Here is a 20,101-nt window from a genome sequence, read left to right as displayed (position 1 = left end):
CTTTGAGAAGCTGTATCCTACAAGGGACCATTTTCTATGAGACACTTTCTCTAAGAGGCCATTGCCTTTGAGGGAGTGTTTCCTATGAGGGGCTGTTTGCATGCATCAGTCACAAATGGCGCTGGACTGTAGTTCTCTTGTCTCTGGATCGGAGGCCTAAATGTACCATGTTGCCTGTTTTAAGAGTTGTGTAGGGACCAGCCAGGCTAACCCATGCCCCAGTGCCTTATAAACTGTGCAGACATGCCATGGTTCTATTACTGGCATACTCAGTGATGAGTCATTGTCCACAAAAATGCACCCAGTTCTGGGAACGAAAAGAAAACAGAAAGAGAGAAAGAAGGAGAAAAAAAACCCACTCACTTCTCTATTGTTCTGGGGAGGACTGTCCAACAGCTCTCCTCTCCCACTCCTTGACAAACGTGGATACGCTTAGAGGATGCACAGGAAGACTGACCAAGCTGTCCCAACTGCAGGCCCCAGCTGCCTACAGGGCACCCACCTGGGTATTGCTGGATTCTGGAAGGTTTACAGAAGCTACTGTCGGAAGTCAGCCTGAGGATGCCTGCAGGTTGCTACTAGGATCTAACAAAGAAGGAAATTCCCCAAAGGCTGGTGCTCCTGAAAATGACTGCTATCACTGGTAACAAAATCCTACCCACAGCTCTGTGGTTAACAAAGGTCAAAATATCCAAGTGTAAGAACTGGGCATTGTGGTCCATGCCTAAGCTCCCAGTGGTTTATGAGGTAGAGGCAGGGGGACCAAGAGTTTAGTGCCATCTTTGGTTACATAGTGAGTTCAAGGCCAGTCTTAGACATATGAGAGCCTGTCTCAATAAAATAAATAAATAAATAAATAAATAAATAAATAAATAAATAAATAAATAGTATACTGAAATATACAGGTATAGAAAGAATAGTTAGGCTCCATGGCAGGGGCCTCTCCGAATCCACTAATCACAGTTGCTATAGTTACAATGGCCTGGGGATGGGGGCTCCCTTATAACTTAAACAAACACCCAGTGGTCCTCTCCCTCTCTAACACTCACCATAGGCAGCAATGTGACCCAGTGTTCAGGACCAAAACAATGAGGACAACCTGGCTTAAAGAAGTGTTGTTTCCAGGCCAAGGAATCAACTAAGTGGGTCTCGTGGGGGTTCACAGCAACTGAAGCAATAATCACAGAGCCACTGCATATGTTAGGGTTGTTGGCTTGGTGTTTTGGGGAGACTACTGACACTGATTGTGAGGATGTCTCTGACTTTTTTATCTGCTTTTGGGATCCTTTTCCTCACTTGATCCCGACCCTGAAGTAGGGGTTATGCCTGGTCTTATTGTATCTTGTTGTATGCTCTGTTGATGCTTCTGTGAGTCCTACTCTTTCCCGGGGAAGACAGGGGATTCCCTATGTAGGAGAGGAGAAGGGGAAGCTGAGATCTCAATGTGTTATATGAGAGAAGAATAAATTAAAAAAAATAAAAGAAGTGATGCTTACCCATTTGGACAGGAGGCTTCATCACAGAACCTGATGTTCTCTTTCATCACAGAACTCCTGACCTGAGCCTAGAGCAGTTGCCAGGTAGGCTTCCAAATGTCCTCCATGCAAAGTTCCCTGCATGAGAGTCTTGGAGTGAAAGAGGAAAGCCATTGGGCAGTTCCACTGTTGTGACATGTGCATGGGTTATCATGTCGTCACTGAAAATGACATGCCTTCAGATGTGTAATTTTATATTCATAGACAGTAGAGTTCTGAAGAGACACACAGCATTGAATGGGTCTCTATGGTAGTGAGAATACCCGCCCAAATGCAACAGAAAACACCTGCAGGGTCATGTGGCCTTGCCTCGCCAACCTGACCCTTCTGTGTAAGTGGGACTTGCTTGTCTGAGGACTTGGCATAGATCCAGTGTGGAGAACTTGCTTCTGCCACACTCACCTTCAGTTTGAGAAGTCATAACATACAGTAATCGTGTTGGTAGATTAGAGGCCCGACAGTGGTCTGAGAATGTAAGCTCATGAAGATATCTTCACGGACCTACCATGAGTACAAGCATTTTATATGTATAATTGTTCCCATTCAATATTATTCTTTCAAATATTAAAAACACTTACTAGAGCCAATTACATATCAGAACCTCAGGACTCTAATGAAAGGAGTTCAGATATGTGTCTTTCTGCTGAACTTTAGACCTTGGTGGGAGACATCAACACTGACCACAGTAAGAACTAGAGAGTCCTTGTCAGAGAGTGTCCTTGCACAGCTGAGAAGACCACCTGGCACAATGGTGTCCTTTGAATAGGGGAGAGCAGTGGAGTTACACACATATCATTTGTTCAGGCTTCTATCAGTCATTCTGTATCATTCTCAGAGGTGACACAACAGCTGGGAGCAAAGGAGGTCAATCTGTTCCTGAGCCTCTCAGCTTGCCCATCCCTCTACCATCTTTATCCTGACTCAGAGACCACTTTTCCAACCACCTCCATTGCCTAAACTGCAGAAATTTCCTCCCTCAAAGATGAGACCTTGCTCCTTCAACTTGACAGTTAAACATCTAGGGATTTAATTAAGGAAATAAACAGATTCAAGCATATATATTTGTTTTCTTCTATAAGTAAATATGTTATAAAATTACTTGTTATTTCTTTATTGCCAACTACCTACATATTCGATGGTTCATGCATGCATGCACAGGCTTGGGGGTGAGTTAATCATTACAGGAAGTGGAGCGCTTTCCCTTATGGTTTGGGAGGAAGCATTACGTGGTCCAGGAACAGACTAGGTTACCATGATGACATTAAAGAGTATGTGCCTAAAAAATATCTGATGACTTAGCACATGCTCAGTTCTATTTTTATACTTTATGTTCATGGACATTCAAGTTATAGTGAGATGTTAAAGTGTTAGGAACAGTCCCCTTGGGTGATAAGAACAGTGACTGGCAAATTTTTCAGTACAGTTTTCTATTCTCTCCAAACCTAGACACATGTCCACTCTGTATCTTACTTGTTGTATAGGACTGAATCCCCCCTTGATTCTTCTCTCAAGAACTCTAACTTGGCCAGGATAACCCCTCTCCAAACACATCACCCTGAGTTCACAAACACGATTCAAATTCACAGCCGTGTAGAACTGTAGTATAAGGATGCTACAGGGTACAAAGCATGTGCAGGCATACATAACACACATGCACACACACTCATGCACACACTCGCACACACACACATGAGAAAAAATAATACTCAACCCCTTGAAGCAGTGGACTGACCATTAAAGGCCTTTGGAGTCTACCTTGAATAACAAAGGGCTTCTGGATGCAGAGAAAGGAAGTACCATGACCATCATTTTTAAATACCTCTTTCCTTAGGAGATGGCCATATAAGCCCTTGTGTTGGCTGCTGGTTCATGGAACATATCTGATTGTCTCTAGCCTTTTTTTCTTTGCCTACTCATGACTGCTCCAAGGCCAGGAGGAAACCTCCACCTTGTCAGACATCAAGACTTAACACAAAAGACCACACAGAACAGAGTTGTCATCAGATAGTACAGAAAGACAAGACAGTGGGAGCCAGAAGCCCATCCCAAGTCTGCAGAAGTGACCGGTGCTGAGGCTAGGTTGACAGTGTGCTCCATTCTCACTGGCATGGGTATGCCACACCCTCTCAACCCTCTACATTAGTTGCTTTTTCCAGTGTTGCAGACAAACACCTGGCAAGAAGCTATGGAAAGGGAAAGGGTTATCTTGTACTCAGTCCATCATAGCAGGGACGGCATGGCAGCAGGATCTGTCTGCTCTTCGGTGGCAGCAGCAGGAGCATGGACTGCTGGCTCTCATCTTTGCAGACTGGGAGCAGAAACATGCTGGTTCTCATCTGGATTTCTCTGTCTGTTCAGTCCACTCCAATACCCCACCATGGGATGTTGCTGACCACATCCTCCATCACTTAATTCTCTCTGGAAATGTCCTCACTTGTAGGATCCACTAATCCCTCAGGTGTTCCATAATCCAATCAAATGGACAATCTAAGTAAGCCATCACACCTCCACACTGTTTCCCTACACCATCCACCCCCTGCCCTTCAAACTGCCATGTGGCAATGACTCCCCCCAGAGGAGTCTGTCACTGTTCACAAGGGATAAATGCTAGATTGTTCAGGGTGCAGTACTATTAATTATACTTTGCCATCATTTAAGAACAGTGGAGAAAAAAAAGAGAAATGGAGAAGGAAGAGGAGAGAAGGAAAAAAATTGTGTCAGTTGTCTCAAAGCCAATGCAGCTGAATGCTCATGTGTATGAGTCACGGGTTGTTCCACTGACACTGGACTCACCCTTGTAACAAACTCAGCACTGGAAAAGATGGCCTTAAGTCATAGCTAAAACAAGTTCACAGGTGATTACGGTACAGCAGAGAAAACTCCCTCACTCAAAACCAGGACTAGTGAGTAGCTACAGGGCTATGCATGACCCTGGTTTGGTCAGAAGGACCCTCCTCCTCCAGTATTCCAGGAACACACCTCTCAGGGCACTCCATGTGCTTTAAACCTGTCAGTTCCACCCATTCAATCCAGAAACATCTTTAGCGTGGTGGTAAAGTTAGAAGGCTAACCTGATTGGATTAAGAAATGTCTAGAGCACCAGTATTGGCTCATTTGAAACCAAGTCCCGCTATGGCCAGCAGGCAGGCCACAGGCTTTGACAGCCGTGGGAAGCTGGTTTGCCTTCATATAAGGCATCCTTTATTTCAGCTGTAACCACATCTTATTTAGTGGCTAAAATGCAGGTGTCTATCCTGGAGGTCAGACGTATCCCTCCCTGAACATTTCCTTTACCAAAATAGCAGGTGACAGAACAGGTACTTGCTGACATCATCATGGTGATCAACTGAGCCTGGAAAGATAATCCAAACACAAACAAAATGGTGCCTTCGTAAAATCCTAAGACGACTATGACAGAGTGGGAAATAAATATCAGAAGGATGGGGGCACATGCCTGAAATCTCGGCACCAGCACAGGCAGATGAAGACTATGTATTAAGGTCCAGCTGGGGCCCCACACTGAGATATAACTGTAGCAAGACAAACACTTCACTTGGCCATGCTCTGCACGTGTTCAGGGAGCGGTATAATTTAATGACAGTGCTCTGATACCAGAGAGATCATATATATATATATATATATATATATATATATATATATATATATATGATATAAATATGCAAAAGTATAAGAAATACTATCAGATCCTTTTCCACATCCCCATATTCCAGTCTAACAATTATGATCTACCTGGTCCCATCTGGACACTGACCTACCTACCTGCCTCTCAGTCTTAGATCATTCTGGAGCAAATTCCAGTCCTTATATAATCCAGACTGTAAATATTTCAGAACACATCTCTGAAAAACACAAATTCTTATTTCATAATAGCAGTATACTTTTCTCATACCTTAAAATTAGTCTCGTGGGACCAGAAAAGATGCCTAGTGCTAAATCTGCCAACCTGGGTTCAGTTCAAGGACCCACATGGTTGAAGGAGAGAGCCAACTCTTGAAAGCTGACCTCTGACCTCCCTACACATGTCGTGGTACTTGTGCACACACAGGTGTACACCCACACAAAGTAAGTAAATATATAATTTTCAAAGTTAATCATGTACACTACCAACTAGCCAGTCATGTTGGATTTTCCTCAATAATGTTAAATATTTATTCACAATGCATTTGTTTGACTCTGCCTACAGTTAGAGCCTTTTATTGGTTAGTGGATCTCTCAAACTTATTTTGTTTCTTTCGAGTGTTCTCTTTATCTTTGAAATTTAGTTGACAGAGAAATCGTACTGTCCTCCATTTTCCTGATGGCATCCCTGTCACAGGTGAGGCTTAACATTTTGCTGTGACTTAACATTTGCCTCCCTTTCTTCTTTACTTCACTCTCCGACTGCTCTTGACTTCCCAACCCAAAAAAGTATGAATGACAAACCCAACACCACAAATGGACCAAAAAAATAGAAGTTGTTTTCAAACGGGTATAAGCCAGCCACAGAAGTCAGAGGAAGAGCAGATGAGGTGTGGAGGCCACCAGGAACAGTAGCTGCCTCTGGCTGAAGAAAGCTAAGTCCCACGAGGTTGGAAAGTTTCATCACTAAAGAGAACCCAAGGAAAAGAAAAGAGGGTTGGGGGAAGGGCGTTCCTGAGTTGACCTGGCATGTTAATCAGTTTAAAGCTGCCACCAGTAAGAACTAACATTTCACAGTGCCGTGGGGGAGGGGAAAGGCAGGCCTGTGTTTTGCTGAGGGACCCAGCTTGGACTCCAAGGACAAAAGGCACAGGCCCCACAGAGTATCAACAGTAGGAGGACTCACCAGAGCAGGGAGATGTAAGTCACAGCCCAGTGGCAGCCAGCAGCAGCGCGTGCCCCACCCCTGTGGGGGAACAGCAGCACGAGCTCTGATGGTTTTCTAATAATGGACACAGTTGGCTACAGGCTTCAGAGTAAAAAAAGATTGACCTTAAATCCCAGCTCCTTCACTTAAAGCAGCACGACCTTAAACAACCTGCTTACCTATCTATGCCTCAGTTTCCTTATGTGTTCACTGGAGGGTCCTTATGTGTCCACCTGCCACAGTTGCTGGGAACACAGATAGATGACACATCTAACTACAGGACAGTCTCCAACACAAACTCATTCCAGAGGAGCCTTGCCCCAACCCCTCCCCCCACCAAGTCGGCTGTCATTCTGTTCCAACTCAGATACTTGCAAGGAGCCATGACAGCACCTGCTGGATGTCTGGCTGGGTTACTAACATGGTCTGTGGCCATGCATGAAGCAAAGCCAGCTGACCCATAAAGGGTTCAATCCCATGATCCCGATCTCAATAGCAAGGTTCCAACCAAGTGAGCTAATTACAGTGGTTAGATTCAACCCTGCTTAGACTCGTAGCCATTCATAGAACATTCTTAAACAGCGTTGTCCTAAGATGCCAAGGCACAACTCACTTGCCAAGTTTACTAGTGACCTCATCTTTGAAAAATCTCAATGTAATGTAGCAAACAGATGTGTCCCTTAAGAGGCTTAAGGTGGAAATTCATTAGGACAATAATACCGGTGGATTTGTGTTCTAAAAGTAACACCTGTCAATCAGCATGGTGCACACCCTATCTTAGCACTACTTAGCTTCTAGGTGCAACACAGAGAAAGGGGACACCCGGGTGTCACCTGCAGGAAGTTATCTAAAGATACAGAAGATAGTGAGAACCCCATGTACTCTCAGCCTGACGAAGCTCACCTGTAGCCCGTGCACTGGGGCAGTAATTTGTACTGAAATTACCAAGCATCGTGGTGAATACACATTCCGAGTCAGCAGCTCAGGGAGGCCTGAGTGTTCAGGCCTTGTGCCTGCAGCAAAATCCTGGGTGCAACTGGCTGTTTTACAGACAGGATACCAGAAGCTCTGTAGATAGCCACAAAGACAGAGGTCATGAGAATGGGTTAAAGAGAGGACACTTGAGGTGAGCCCAGATGTGTATGAGTATGGACAGGCCTCCTGGGAGGAGAACGTTTAGACACTAATGTGGAGCCACTGAGCTCCATTGAGACAGATCCGTGTCAGAAGCTAGTTTGGGGACTTCAAACTCATATGACCAGGTGACTCCCATGCTACGTCTCTCTTGCAATAGCATCAGTCCCTGGCCTCAGTAGCCACAGTCCCTGGCCTCAGTAGCCACAAGCTTTGTGAGGTGATACAGGTCTAGGATGTTCTTGGATCAGACAAGTACCAAGAACACTATAGCTGTCACACCCCTGTCACTCTACCCCTGACTACACAATGAAAATATGCCCAAATCAAACTACTCAGTCATTAAAAATTACAATTGTGGGAGCTGGAACTCTGGCTCAGTGGTTAAGAGCCCTGCTGCTCCTGCAGAGGACCTGGGTTCAGTTCCCAGCACCCACATGGCAGCTCACAACTGTCCAGAACTCCAGTTCTAGAATGCACATAATACACAGACATACATGTGAGCAAAACACTCATACATATAAAGTTAATCTTTTCAAATTTTTATTCGCAGAGTCATAACTGCTATTTTCACATTCACATTGTTAGTCATTACTCTTTTTTTACACAAAAACTCTACAGTTCCTGTTTTGTCTATCAAATGAGCGAAAATGCCCTTAGATTCTTTTCATTGTGTGTATGGGGGGAGGGGTGCACATGTGTGTGAACATGTGCATGTGTATGTGCATGTGTATGTGTGCATGTGTATGTGCATGTGTGTGTGCATATATGTGTGCATGTGTGTGCATGTAGAGGCCAGAGATTAATATCAGGTATCTTCTTCAATCACTCCCACTTTATTTTTTGAGACAAAGTCTCTCACTGAACTTGGAACTTACTGATTCAGCTAGACTGGCTAGCCAACAAGTCCCAAGGATCCTTTAGTGTCCACCATCCCACACTCCTCCTGTTACCCCACACACTTGCTCACACACACACACACACACACAGTGCTGGGATTACACCCATGCACCACTGCACTCAACTTTTTTTTTTAAAGTTCGGGGATACTGAGCTCAAGTGATCGTACTTAAGTGGCAAGCACTCTCACTGAGCCATTCCCCATCCTCTCCTTAGTCTCAGATGCCTTGTTCATCTGTTTCTGTTTGTTTTATGCAGGAGCTCCTGATGCGCAGGCTTACACCCTATATGCTCTTCTCTGCTTGTGACCTGCAGGGCAAGGCTGAGAACACTGGGAGTGTGTGTATGTGAGTCCACCTTCATGCTTTCCCCCTTCTACCTCCCAGAGTTCTCTCCCTCTTGCAAAGGTGACTCAGAACACTGCCCCAGAAGAGGTTTTCTCTAAACCCTGGGAAGACTTGCTGGTGTCAGGGGCCTGGAATGACAGTGAGCCCCCGTCCCCTCTAGCGGCTAACTCACAGCACGGTGACTATGATGTTCCCATCTCTGACTAAGAACTGTACCAAGCCAGGAATTCCTCAAGCCCTTGTTCTCGGAACATCACCTGCCCCTAAGCCAACAAGTGCCCGGCACACAAAGGTTAGGTGAATTTCCCAAGGTAATGGATGAGAAGATCCAGGAAGTATGTAGCTTTTGCCCTCACCCACACAGCTGCTCCTGAGGCAGAGCAGCATCGAGGTGTCCAGCCACACAGGCCTAGATAGGCTCTCAGCTCCCTACTGCTGGCAGCCAAATCAGGTTACTTACCTGCTCTCTGATTCTGTTTCTTTGCCTCTAAAAGAGATAATAAAAGTCTTACTTGATGGAACTCTGTGGTGTTAAGTGGGATTGTGCGCTAGGGCCCCAGTGGAGCACAGAGTACACACTGAGTGCTCCTGACTGACATGCTTTCTACCACAGGTTGATCCTCCAACTTTAAGGTGGTCTGCTGGAAGAGCTGGAGATCCAGTTCAGGTGTTGTAGCACACACAAAGCCTTGTCGGCCTCCAGCCCTCCACAAGGAGGCTGTGGTGGTGCACGGCTGTAACCCCAGCAGTTGTGATACACAGACAGGAGAATGAAAACTTCGAGGGTATCTTTGGATACATAGCTAGTTCGAGGTTAGCCTGAGATATGCAACACTGTCCCAATTCTTGTTTTTAAAGTTGCTGGAAACTAACTAGCAGACTAAAGATATGCATGTGGGCTTAAACACACGCACAGAATTCTGCTTGATGGAACTCTGGCTAACAGAGCTGCCTGCTCTGTTCCTAAGCGCAAAGATTTTCAGTGTATAAAAGCAAACGAAAATACTGCTGCTGTCTTTAGCCAAAAGATTTCTAAGACTGAGCCTGGGTAGCTAGTGTTTTCTCTAAAACCTCTTCTTGTGTTTGTTTCGCAAAGGGTACCTTAGAAAGTTCAGGGAGGCTGCTGAACCAACTGCTTCTGGTAGGGGTTACAAGGGGAAGCCAGGAGCGTCAGGATTTCCTGCCCCACCAGGAACACTAGATCAAGACTATGGAAAAATAAAAACATACTTGAGTTCGGAGCCTGAAAGGTCAACCCATGTGTATAGGGTTTGAGATCCAAGGAGACCACTTCAAGGTCACAGGGCCACAATTATGAGGCTTCTGTGGTTTCAACAAACGATCACTGTAATCTGAGACCATGATGAATAGAATAACCATGAACTGGAAGACACTGTTAAAACTTTTAACTGAATCCACTGCCGGAGATGGGGCAAGAAATTACTGGGTATGGTGCTTTACAGTCAGAAAGAATCTAAGAACCCTGATGATAGCCACTCAGCAACAGTACGGAAGGAGTGAGAAGGGTCCTCATTCAAAACAAAACAGGTTACTAGTTCGGTGGGATGAACAGAGCACTGACAACTCAGATCAAGAGAACATCAGTGCCAAGCCTTTCCACAGCCTCCTCCTTTACTTTCAAAACAAGTGGGCATCTTAACAGAAAGCCGAAGGATTTTTCAAAAGTCACTTTTGCTCTTGGAATTAAGAGTTCTCTCTCCCAAATGTTAGTCCATGTTGATTCGCAAGGAATTATTTAACTCTAAACTTTGATGTGGAACCAAGCAGAAAATGCTTCAAGGAGGGAATCCCTTCAAGGTGCAGTCAGTCTGTGTAAGCGGGAGGAAGGGCTCTCCCGGAGACCTAAATGATTAGCTTCCAATGCCTGGCTCTTTACAATCACTTTGCAAGACGCCTGGCCTCCTTCAAAGGGTTAAAAAAAGAAAGAAAAGACATGAAAAGAAAACTCTAACGGGTGGACTGAGACGCCATTCTTCCCAGGAGACACTCACTTGGGGCTCCTGGGCCGAGGCTTTGTGCGCCCCTTGCTCGCGCCCCCGCCCTTCCTCCCACAGGGGCTGCTTCTCCAAGGTTCCTGAGGCCACCTGCTCCTCCCGGGGGAAAAAAACGGGATAGTGTGAACGCTATCGCAGTGCGCGCCCCTTCCCAGAGGGAGGAGGGGGAGGCGTTCCCGGAAAGCGTGCTTTGTCGCGAGGGTCGCCCAGCCGCCCACAGTGCTTGGGAGGCCCAAAGGAGCTTCTGACCCCGGCATCTTTCAGGGCTCTCTTCAAGAAAATCGGGTCCCGCAGTCCCCAGGGTTCTTTCTGCGCTCGGTTCGGGGCCAGGCGGGGTACCCAAGCCGATCGCCCGGGCGTCTGAGCTGCACCCCGCCCACCAGGCCGAGCTAACGGAGAGGCCACGGAGATCCCAATGCAACCCGCCTCCAGCCGGCATGGCACCTGCTGGGCCCCTCTCGCCCAGAGATCTGCACTGGGGCATAGAGCTGTCCTTCCCGCCAGCCAGAGAGAGTCGTGCGCTAGCTTCAGGGTGCTCCGGGCCCCTCCGCCTAAGCCTCGGTGGCATCTGCCCTTGGGCGCGTGTCCCTCGGGCCTCGGTCAGTTCAGCCGTTCTGCAGCGCCCCCACCACGACAGGCACAGTTGCAGGGGGTGAGTCTCCAGCCCCCTACCTATCCCGCCGGCTCTTACCTTGTGCGGCGCCCGCAGCAGCCGATGGACCCCGGCCAACTGGGTGCCCAGAGCCAGGTCCTCGCGGAATGTGAACAGCGGTGGCCGGCTGGGCTCTGGGAAGTTGGTGCTGTTGAAAGGATCGGTGTCGTCCAAGAACTGCACGCGACAAGCCAGCGTGGCCATGATGCATCCCTGCCCGGTGGGGCGCGGGCCCCTGGGTCAGCGGGCCGCGCAGGCCGGGGTGCCGGGTCTGTGCAGAGGAGAAGCTGCCGCCGCCGCTGCTGCCGCTAGCAGGCTCGCGGGCTCGCTGGCTACGGCGCGCCGGGCTGCAGCCCGGACTCCGGCCACGGGGGGCGGGACGGGGGCGGGGCTGCGCCCCCTCCTCCTCCGGCTCCCGCTCGGGCTCCTCCCCTACTCGGTTTACCAGGCGCCGGACCGGGCTTCCCCGACCTTCGCGACCGCTGCAAGGACAAGGAATGAGAGAGCCACTAGCGCAGCGTCGGCAGCCCTGAGCCTAAGCTGCAATCAACGCGCAGGAACGTCCCGGCGCAGAGCCTTCTACACGCGTGCCCGCTCCCAGGTTCCAGATGCACCAGCCTTGGGGAGCTGGCACTAGACTGAGGACAAGGCAGTACTCTGACTACGTTCCCCCTGGGACAGGGCACAGCACAACCCTTCCCAGATGAAGGCGACAGAGCCGGTCTCCCTGCTCCTGGGCGCCCAGACCAGGGAGCAAAGCCTGTGACTGGGAGATAGCGATCCTAAGCCCTGGCGAGGACTCCAGGGAGGTCTGCACCAGAGAGGAAAGAAGCTAAGGAAGAGAAGGGGGGGGCTAGGAATCCCAGCAGCATTTCTTGAGCCCAAGGACGCCTGCAGTGAGAATTGGCAGATTGCAAGGAGAGGCTCCGCGACCCCAAGACCTGGCTCAGACAGCTGCCTGAGAGTTATAGTTGAACCTGTCCATCATCACTATCCCTCTCCTCAGTAAGGTCTCCAGAAGCTCTAACTTGACCTTCTGCGACAGAGAAAGAAGGATCTAACCAAAGGTTAGATCCAGGAATGGTGAAGATGCTGAGAAGAATCGCAGGGGGGTTGTGTCCCTCATAACCATGGACTTGGCTTGTTGCTTGACAGCCTGCCTTCTTGCTCCAGGCAGGAGTGGCAATACCACGCGGCACAGCCCGATTCTCCTTGCTGCTCATGGGCGACCCCTTACGTTTCCTAAGAGAACTCACCACCTTTTCCATTCCCAGACCACATTGCTGATACCTAATCCTTCTCAGTTGCTCTAATAATCAATATTCAGTCGTTCTTCACACCCAAGATGGCTCCATGTTGCGTACTTCTCCATTTTCTCTGGTTTCAAGAGAAAAGAAACCCTTGCCCTTCAATTAGCAGCCTCACTTGCATCTTTCACACGCTTTCTCTGCGGATTCCCCACCACAAATGTGTGCGCGCGTCCTCCTGTTTCAATGCAGAGCCCTATCCTGCAGATTTCCTTTGTGGCTATGTTACACAGCCTCTGGTTCCTTCATCTCTTGTCCTAGCCTGTTTGATCGTAAGGGAGACTGGTTTTTAAGACACGATTTTAGCTGGGCATGGTGCACGTCTTTTAATACTTTTAATACTCAGGAGGCAGAGGGAGGCAACACTATGAGTTCAAAGCCAGCCTGATCTATATAGTGAGTCCCAGGACATTCAGAGCTACATAATAAAAAACATCTCAAAAAACAAGGGGAGAGGCATTGATGGAGCCCCTCCTTGGCCTCAATTTCATGACCCTCTTGCCTCAGCCTCTCTTAAAAGGTGATACATCATACTTGAATCATACTTTTTTGGATTTGTGATGGTTAATATTTACTATTAACTTGACCGTATTTATAATCACCATGGTAATGTGCCTCTGAAGCATTACAGAATGATGTTTGCAGAAAAGTTTGAATGAAGAAAAGAAGACCCACCCTGAACAGTGGATGAAACTAACCCCATGGGCTAGCAGTAAATAAGAGAAAGCAAGCTTCACCAACATCCATCTCTCTGTGTTTTCTGACTGTGAACACAATGTAGCCACCTCACACCCTAGCTACATGCCTTCCCAGCCATGATGGTCTAAAGCCTTCCTTTGCTATGATCCCAAAGAAACCTTTCTCTCCTTAAGTTGCTCTGCTAGATGTTTTATCATAGCAACAAGGAAAGGAACTAACAGGGCTTCTTTCTCTTGTTTTCTCTTTTTTCCTTTTGTGGGTGGTATAAGTATGCATCCTCCCTAGAAGAGGCAGATTTTTGAGAAAGTATATGAATCTGAGTATCTTTCTTCAAATCTTTGTAGTTAATGTGGTGTGGGAGTTGTGAAAAGACAGCAATGGTAAAAGTTTCCTCTTGCCTCTCATGCTACCATTTCCTCCATATGAATGAATGGTGGTTCATGTGCCCCTCATCCCACCAAAACCCTCATATTCCCCTCGTTTGCTCCACATTGCCCATATTCCCCCATTTCCTTCACACCTGTCATACCCCCCATTTCCCACCCCCTCATATTCACTGATTTTCCTCACATGCCCCATATCCCTCCATTTCACTCATATTTCCTGTTTCCCCCACATCCCTCAAATTCCCTCCATTTCTATCTCTTCCTTCAGGGTTTCATAACTTGGCCACTTCTAGCAGATGATAAGTCCTATTTAGAGAAAGGAATAGAGATTCCTTGATTGACTGATTGATTGACTGATTGATTGATTGATTGATTGATTGATGAATTGGAATGGATTGGATTGGGTTGATTTGTGGAAACAGAGTCTTCCTATGCAACTCCAGCTGGTCTGGAACCCACAGTGCTCCCCCTGAACACAGTGTGCTGCCTCCTACATGCTGGAATCAATGGCTTACCACCAGACCAACTCCCCATTCTTTGAATAGAAGTAGCTTTGATACTTGCCCTAACAAGCAGAGTGTATAGAAGTGACAGTGTGTTACTTCTTAGAATAGATCTGAAGAGACCCCACCCCACCTCCTCTCACCCTCAGAGAGCTCTGGCCTGAGATCGCATGCCAGGAAACCAGGTCTAATCTAAGAAAAATGCTTTTCAGGATGTCTGAGAATTAGGAAATGTTCTATGCTACAGGACAATGAAACAATTGGCAAGTTGATCCCTACAGTCATCAGAAAGGGATAAATTATATGGGCTGAAGCTAAGGAGTTATCTAAGGAGAACTCTAAAACCCTTCAAAGTACTTGTTGGGTGCTTCCAGCTGCATATAATAATGAATTTTATTTGCAAGAAGAGAAGAAATATGGACTTTTTAAATTTATAATTATAAAAATAAAGCAATTTCTCATCCCCAGTACCTTCAGACAGCAAAAAAAACAAACAAAAAACAAAAAAAAAACCTTTTTATAAAGTATTTTTTAAAATTGTGTATGTGTACAGGTATTTTGCGTGCTTGTATGTATGACATGTGTGTGCAATGCCTGTGGAGGCCAGAAGAGGGCATCCAAACCCCTAAATTTTGAGCTTAAGAAATGAACTTAGGAAAATAGATTTTAAAATGTGATTGTTGGGAGATGGAGAGAGGACTCAGCAGTTTAGAGCGCTTGCTGCTCTTGCAGAAAAGCAGGGTCTGGCACATAAAAATAAATCTTAGTAAACTTCACAGACAATCCATGGAGATTTTAAGAAACAAAAGCACTACCCGCTTAGACTAAAGAAATGGAGATTGTTCAAAAGTCAGAGACTGTTGCAGGAAACTTTCCTGCCCATTGTATTTGCGGTGGAGCTCGGTGATTGGGCAGTAGAAGAGGGAGGTAGAGCTGGGAGTTGGGAGGAGAAAGGAAGAGGAAGGGAAGGAGGAGGTGAAGCAAGACAGAGGCAGACATATGTGTCTTTAGGAGTCTCAGGTAGTTATTCATGTCAAAAGGTTAGATATTGGGTTAACAATTCTAATTGTGTGGGCATCTTGTGTATTGAACATTTGCTAATATATAAATCCATCAAATAATCTTTAAGCATTAAGAGTCTCATTTCTACTGGGTATGGGAATTGTTTTATCTACCACATGGGGGTGACCGAGTTGGCCCTTGAGCCATGCTTAGAGCCGTAGACTCTACAGAGCTGACTGGCAGAGACAGCAGCCACGTAGAACCAGAGCCTGCACTCTCGGGCTGGTGCCACTGCCACAGTTAGTATGGATACATAGAGCGGGAACATGGTGAGGCCAGGGAGCTAGCCGGAGCCAAGCCTTGCCACTGCCTTTTCAAATACTTCCCGCTACAAGAGACCTCTGACCTCCAGCTTGGATAAGGGAGAACCAGCTACAAGTAGTTTGTATTTGCAAGAAATTTGAAAAAATGAAAGTTTCACCAGAGCTTGGAGCTAAAAGCCATAGAGAAGGGTGAATGTAATCATCCCTGGGGCAAACCTGGGAATGTAGCAAGCTGCACCATGTGCAGGGATGGAGTGCCAGGCAGACACATGTCTCCTGGGAATGTAGCAAGCAGCACCGTGTGTAGGGACGGAGTGCCAGGCAGACACATGTGTCTCCTACTTGCTCTCTAAGTGGAAGTGTCTGCTGATGGGATTCTGCCCTGGGCCCAGCACTGACTACAGGATAAGTAGGGGGCATGTATCCTGCACTTTGAAGTGGAAGGTTCAGCATGTGCTTCCTCTAAAAAATCTCACCTACACACACCCTTGCAGCAGCCTCCCCCGCCACTTTCCCAGCCACAAGATGCTGCCTGCTTCTGCAATCACTGCCACTCAGTATACAGTTATCTTTTTGTTGCTCCAAGGAAACACCATGACCAAAAGTGACTTGCAGAGATGACCGTTTATGCTGGCATATGGTTTCAGAGTGAGAGTCCATAATGGCAAAAGAGTCGTGGCAACAGACAGCAGGAGCAGGAAGTTAGCTGGCCACCTTTAATTTTATAAGAACTGTGGTTTTCCTCACTGTGGAAAATTCCTCTTATGAATCTCCATCCATGGGAAAAATGAGAGTCATATTATGGAAGTGGAGTGGGCCTACAAACTGCCAAAGCCCACCCTCTGTACCGCACTGCCTCCAGCAAGGCTCCACCTGCTAAGGGTTGCATAGCCCCGTGGAACAGTGACACCAATTGGGGGTGGGGAGGGGGCAAGCATTCAAACACATGAGCCTGCGGGGAACAGTTCTTACTCAAACCACCATGCTTAGCTTGGGTTTTTGATTGTGGTGGCTCTGTGCTTCCAGATACAAATGTGTTTCAAGTTAATGGCTGTCATGTAATAAACCATTCCATTTGCCCTCGATTCTGTAGGTCATGAATTTCAGCTGGGCTCAGCAATGTCACCCTGCTGTGGTTGCCATCTGAGAACATCACTGGAGTCAGGCAACTAGAAATCATCTTCCACCATGTGTGTGAGTGTCTGCTGCCTGTCAGCTAGCTGACATGGAGGACTTCTGCGAGACAGCTCATCTCTATCCCGTGTGTTTTCTCATGCAAGGCTAGATCAGTATTCCTCACACGGCCTCTGCAGACTGAGGCAGCCTTCTAAGAATCAAGAGCTCCCCAGGCTCAGAATTTGGGCTGCAGCTAACAATACAGCACAGCAGGTAGAGTTGTCTGCCAAGCCTTACCACCTGAGTTGTCTCCCTACAAACCACATGGTTTAAGAAGAGAATCAACTCCCACAACTTGTCCCCAGACTTCCACATACTCAGACACACACAAAAATAAAATAAATGTAATGACAAAATAAATCACAGTGTGTCCATTTGACAACTTTGGAAGGGGTGGACACAAAGTCAGCCAAGACCACCCCTAACTCAGAAAGTGAGTACCAGATTCTGCTCCTGCAGAGATAAAAGCAAAGCCAGAAATTTGAGCACAGACCTGAAGACCCCAAGATGAAGAGCTGCTGTAGCCATTGTTTTTGATAGTCAAGTATATGATATACAATCCAGTATGCATACACTTCTACATAGACACACATTTGAGCACATGTATGCAGTCACACATGTACACAGAAAAAGGTAGATAGGGTCAGACTGGACAAAACAGTCAATTCAAAGCTACATCCTTGAAGAAAATAACAACAAAAAGTAAAGACCTAAGAAAAACAGACCCCAATAGAATGGTTGGGCTAAGTAGATTCAATGGTGATACGCTGGAGAAATAACTCAGGCAGCAACATTTGAAGGGCTCCATTACCAGTGATACAGTTTTCCTCTGAGACCAAAAAATCCCTATACCATCACTCAGCTGTTGAGATCTGCTGACCCAGTTTGAACTAGTTCTCAGAATCCAGTAAGAAAAACCTCTGAGCTTACCTAATGCTGCCACCGGGTGGTGGACACGGCTCGACTTTCTCAGGCATCACTGTTAACTATAAGAACTGTGGTTCTCACCACTTTTCAGGTGAGACTTAAAGATGTCCTGTCACTTATTCATGGAAAGAATATGATTTGCCAAGATTTTTGTTGAGGTTTCTTCTTGCTGTCTATTGTCATGCAAAGTGTAGGACCCCAAGACCTAAAATTTGCATGCAGATCTGCGACCCTGCCCCCAAGTTATTTCTGATTGGAAAATAAAGATTCCAACAGCCAATAACTCTGCAGAAGAGACATAGGTGGGGTTTAGGTTTCCTGGGCTTGGGGCTGGAGGAGAACCATGAGAAGAAGGGCAGGATGAGGAAGGAGAAGCCGCCCTGAGTAGAGAAAATGTGGCCATGAGGGCTGCCCAATTGAAGTTAAGAGCAGCCCAGATGGATCATAGTAAGTAATAACTTGGAGCTATCCATAGGAAAGTAGATTCTAACAGCATAGAATGTAGGTATGTGTTCAGCTCTTGTGCTGTTTAAGGCTTATTGTAAATACAAAGGTCATGTGTGTCTTTTATCTGGGAACTTAATGGTCAAAGGCAGGGTAGAAGCCCCGGGTCAGGATTAAATAATTTCTACAACAATTTTAATTGGGGGATTTGTAAGGTGAAATGTGTAGAAGTTAATTCTACTAGCACAAAAGAGGGAATTAGAGGCTGCCTGGTGGGGCCTGGCTTCCCTTCTGTTTCCTGGGGTTTCCTGAACTGGCCTGTGAGAGAGGCCAGCCCTCCTCAGTGATCCAAGTGCTTGAAACAATATGAACCAATAAAGGTTTTGGCTGCTGCAGGGTCCCTGAGGATCCTCAAGTCCCAACCAAGATCCAACAGTGGGTTCCTAGGTCCTCTAGATCCCAGAAACCCTTTGTCTCCTTGGTGGCACATCACCTCTGCATTTGATGTTTGTCTTGTTGCCATGACAACATATAGGACAGAAACAACTTAAGGGAAAGAACATTTATCTAGGTTTATAGTTCCAGGGTATAAAATCTACCATGGCACAAGAAAAAAAAAATGGTGACAAGAGGCAGCCGGTCACTGCATGGGGGCAGGAAGGACAGAGCTGGTCACACTGCATCTGGTCAGCAAGCAGAGAGGTGAATGTTGGTGCTCAGCTCACTTTCTCTTTTTCACTCAGTGCAGGACCCCAGCCTAGGGGATGGTTTTGCCCACACTTGGGGTAGATGCACACCCCCTCCCCAGCCTAATCTAGAAGCTCCCTCACAGGTCTGCTCAGGGGTTGTCTCCAAGGTGATCCTAGGTGGAGTTACATTGACAATTTAAAGCACCACAACTTCACTAAGGATGAAGGAAAGGCAAGAAATAGGACACAATTGGTCCCGATTGCATCATCTAACCAAGGCAAGGTCACTCCAAACAGCAAATGCCATTTGGGGACATGCTTGAAGGCCCTGGAGACAAGAGCCAGTTGTGGACAGAAGAGGACAGGGAAGCTGAAGCTTGGACAGGTGATGGCACTGTCCTGCCCATCTCTGTGGGACTCTCCTTTTCTTCCCCCAGACTAATCTCACCTCTCTTAGACATACCCTGCCCCTAGACTGCTGTGCAAAGCACCATCCTGTTGTGTTTGGCTGACATGAACCACCAGCTCACTCACCTTGTCCAGTTATGCAGTGGGAGGTGCCCCTGGGCGGAAATCACTCACAGGAGCTTATGCTAACTACGGTTCGTGTGCATCTGTACAGAACCACTAGCTATTAGGCAACTATGGCTTTCCCTGAGTCACATGATCAGAGCACAAACTCTAGCTCTCAACCTCTGTGGAGTCCAACCCCCTCAGAATCCACCCCCCTTCATATCTTGCCCCTTAACATACCAGCCCCCACAGTCTCAGCCCCCTCAGATCTTAACTCCCCTTAGATCTCCAACCCCTTAGATGCCAGACCCCTCAGAGCTCAGCCCCCTCAGATTCTGTCTAGCCCCTCAGAGCTCAGTTCTAGAGTCTAAATCAATCGACTTAGCCTGGCCTCAGTTTTCTCATCTATAAACAGAGATGAGGATAGTAAATTCCTCATAGTCCTTTTCAAGAAGACCGCATGATTTAATCCACCTAAGATGCTTAGAGTGTTGCCTACAATCATGACTCAGCAGTTTACCACACCAGTGAAGAGAGAGGACAGACAGACTGGGCTCCGGTCTGAGCTCTGCCAGGTTCTGCTTCTCCTGTCTTCATAGGGCCAGTTCACCTCTCTGGTTACCAGTGCCTGCTCCACAGAGAGTCTGAGAGAATGAAAGGTGGATGTGTGAGGCGTGCGGTAGACTGCTTTCTCGTGTTACTC

The 20,101-nt window shown here is 47.0% G+C and overlaps 1 protein-coding gene across 1 annotated transcript in view; it reads right to left on the bottom strand.

Annotated features, from left to right (window-relative positions):
- Positions 1-12,610, bottom strand: part of Fhod3 (formin homology 2 domain containing 3) — a 416,588-nt gene extending 403,978 nt beyond the window's left edge. Inside the window, exon 1 of the mRNA XM_028774845.1 lies at positions 11,469-12,610. Within this exon, the coding sequence (XP_028630678.1) occupies positions 11,469-11,633 (165 nt within the window). The 5' untranslated portion in view covers positions 11,634-12,610. The remainder of the gene's footprint in view (positions 1-11,468) is intronic.
- Positions 12,611-20,101: the final 7,491 nt, after the last annotated feature.

Source organism: Grammomys surdaster, unplaced genomic scaffold, assembly GCF_004785775.1.
Source record: "Grammomys surdaster isolate TR1022 unplaced genomic scaffold, NIH_TR_1.0 243, whole genome shotgun sequence".
NCBI classification, from domain to species: domain Eukaryota; kingdom Metazoa; phylum Chordata; class Mammalia; order Rodentia; family Muridae; genus Grammomys; species Grammomys surdaster.
This window is presented reverse-complemented; position numbering and strand designations above follow the sequence as displayed.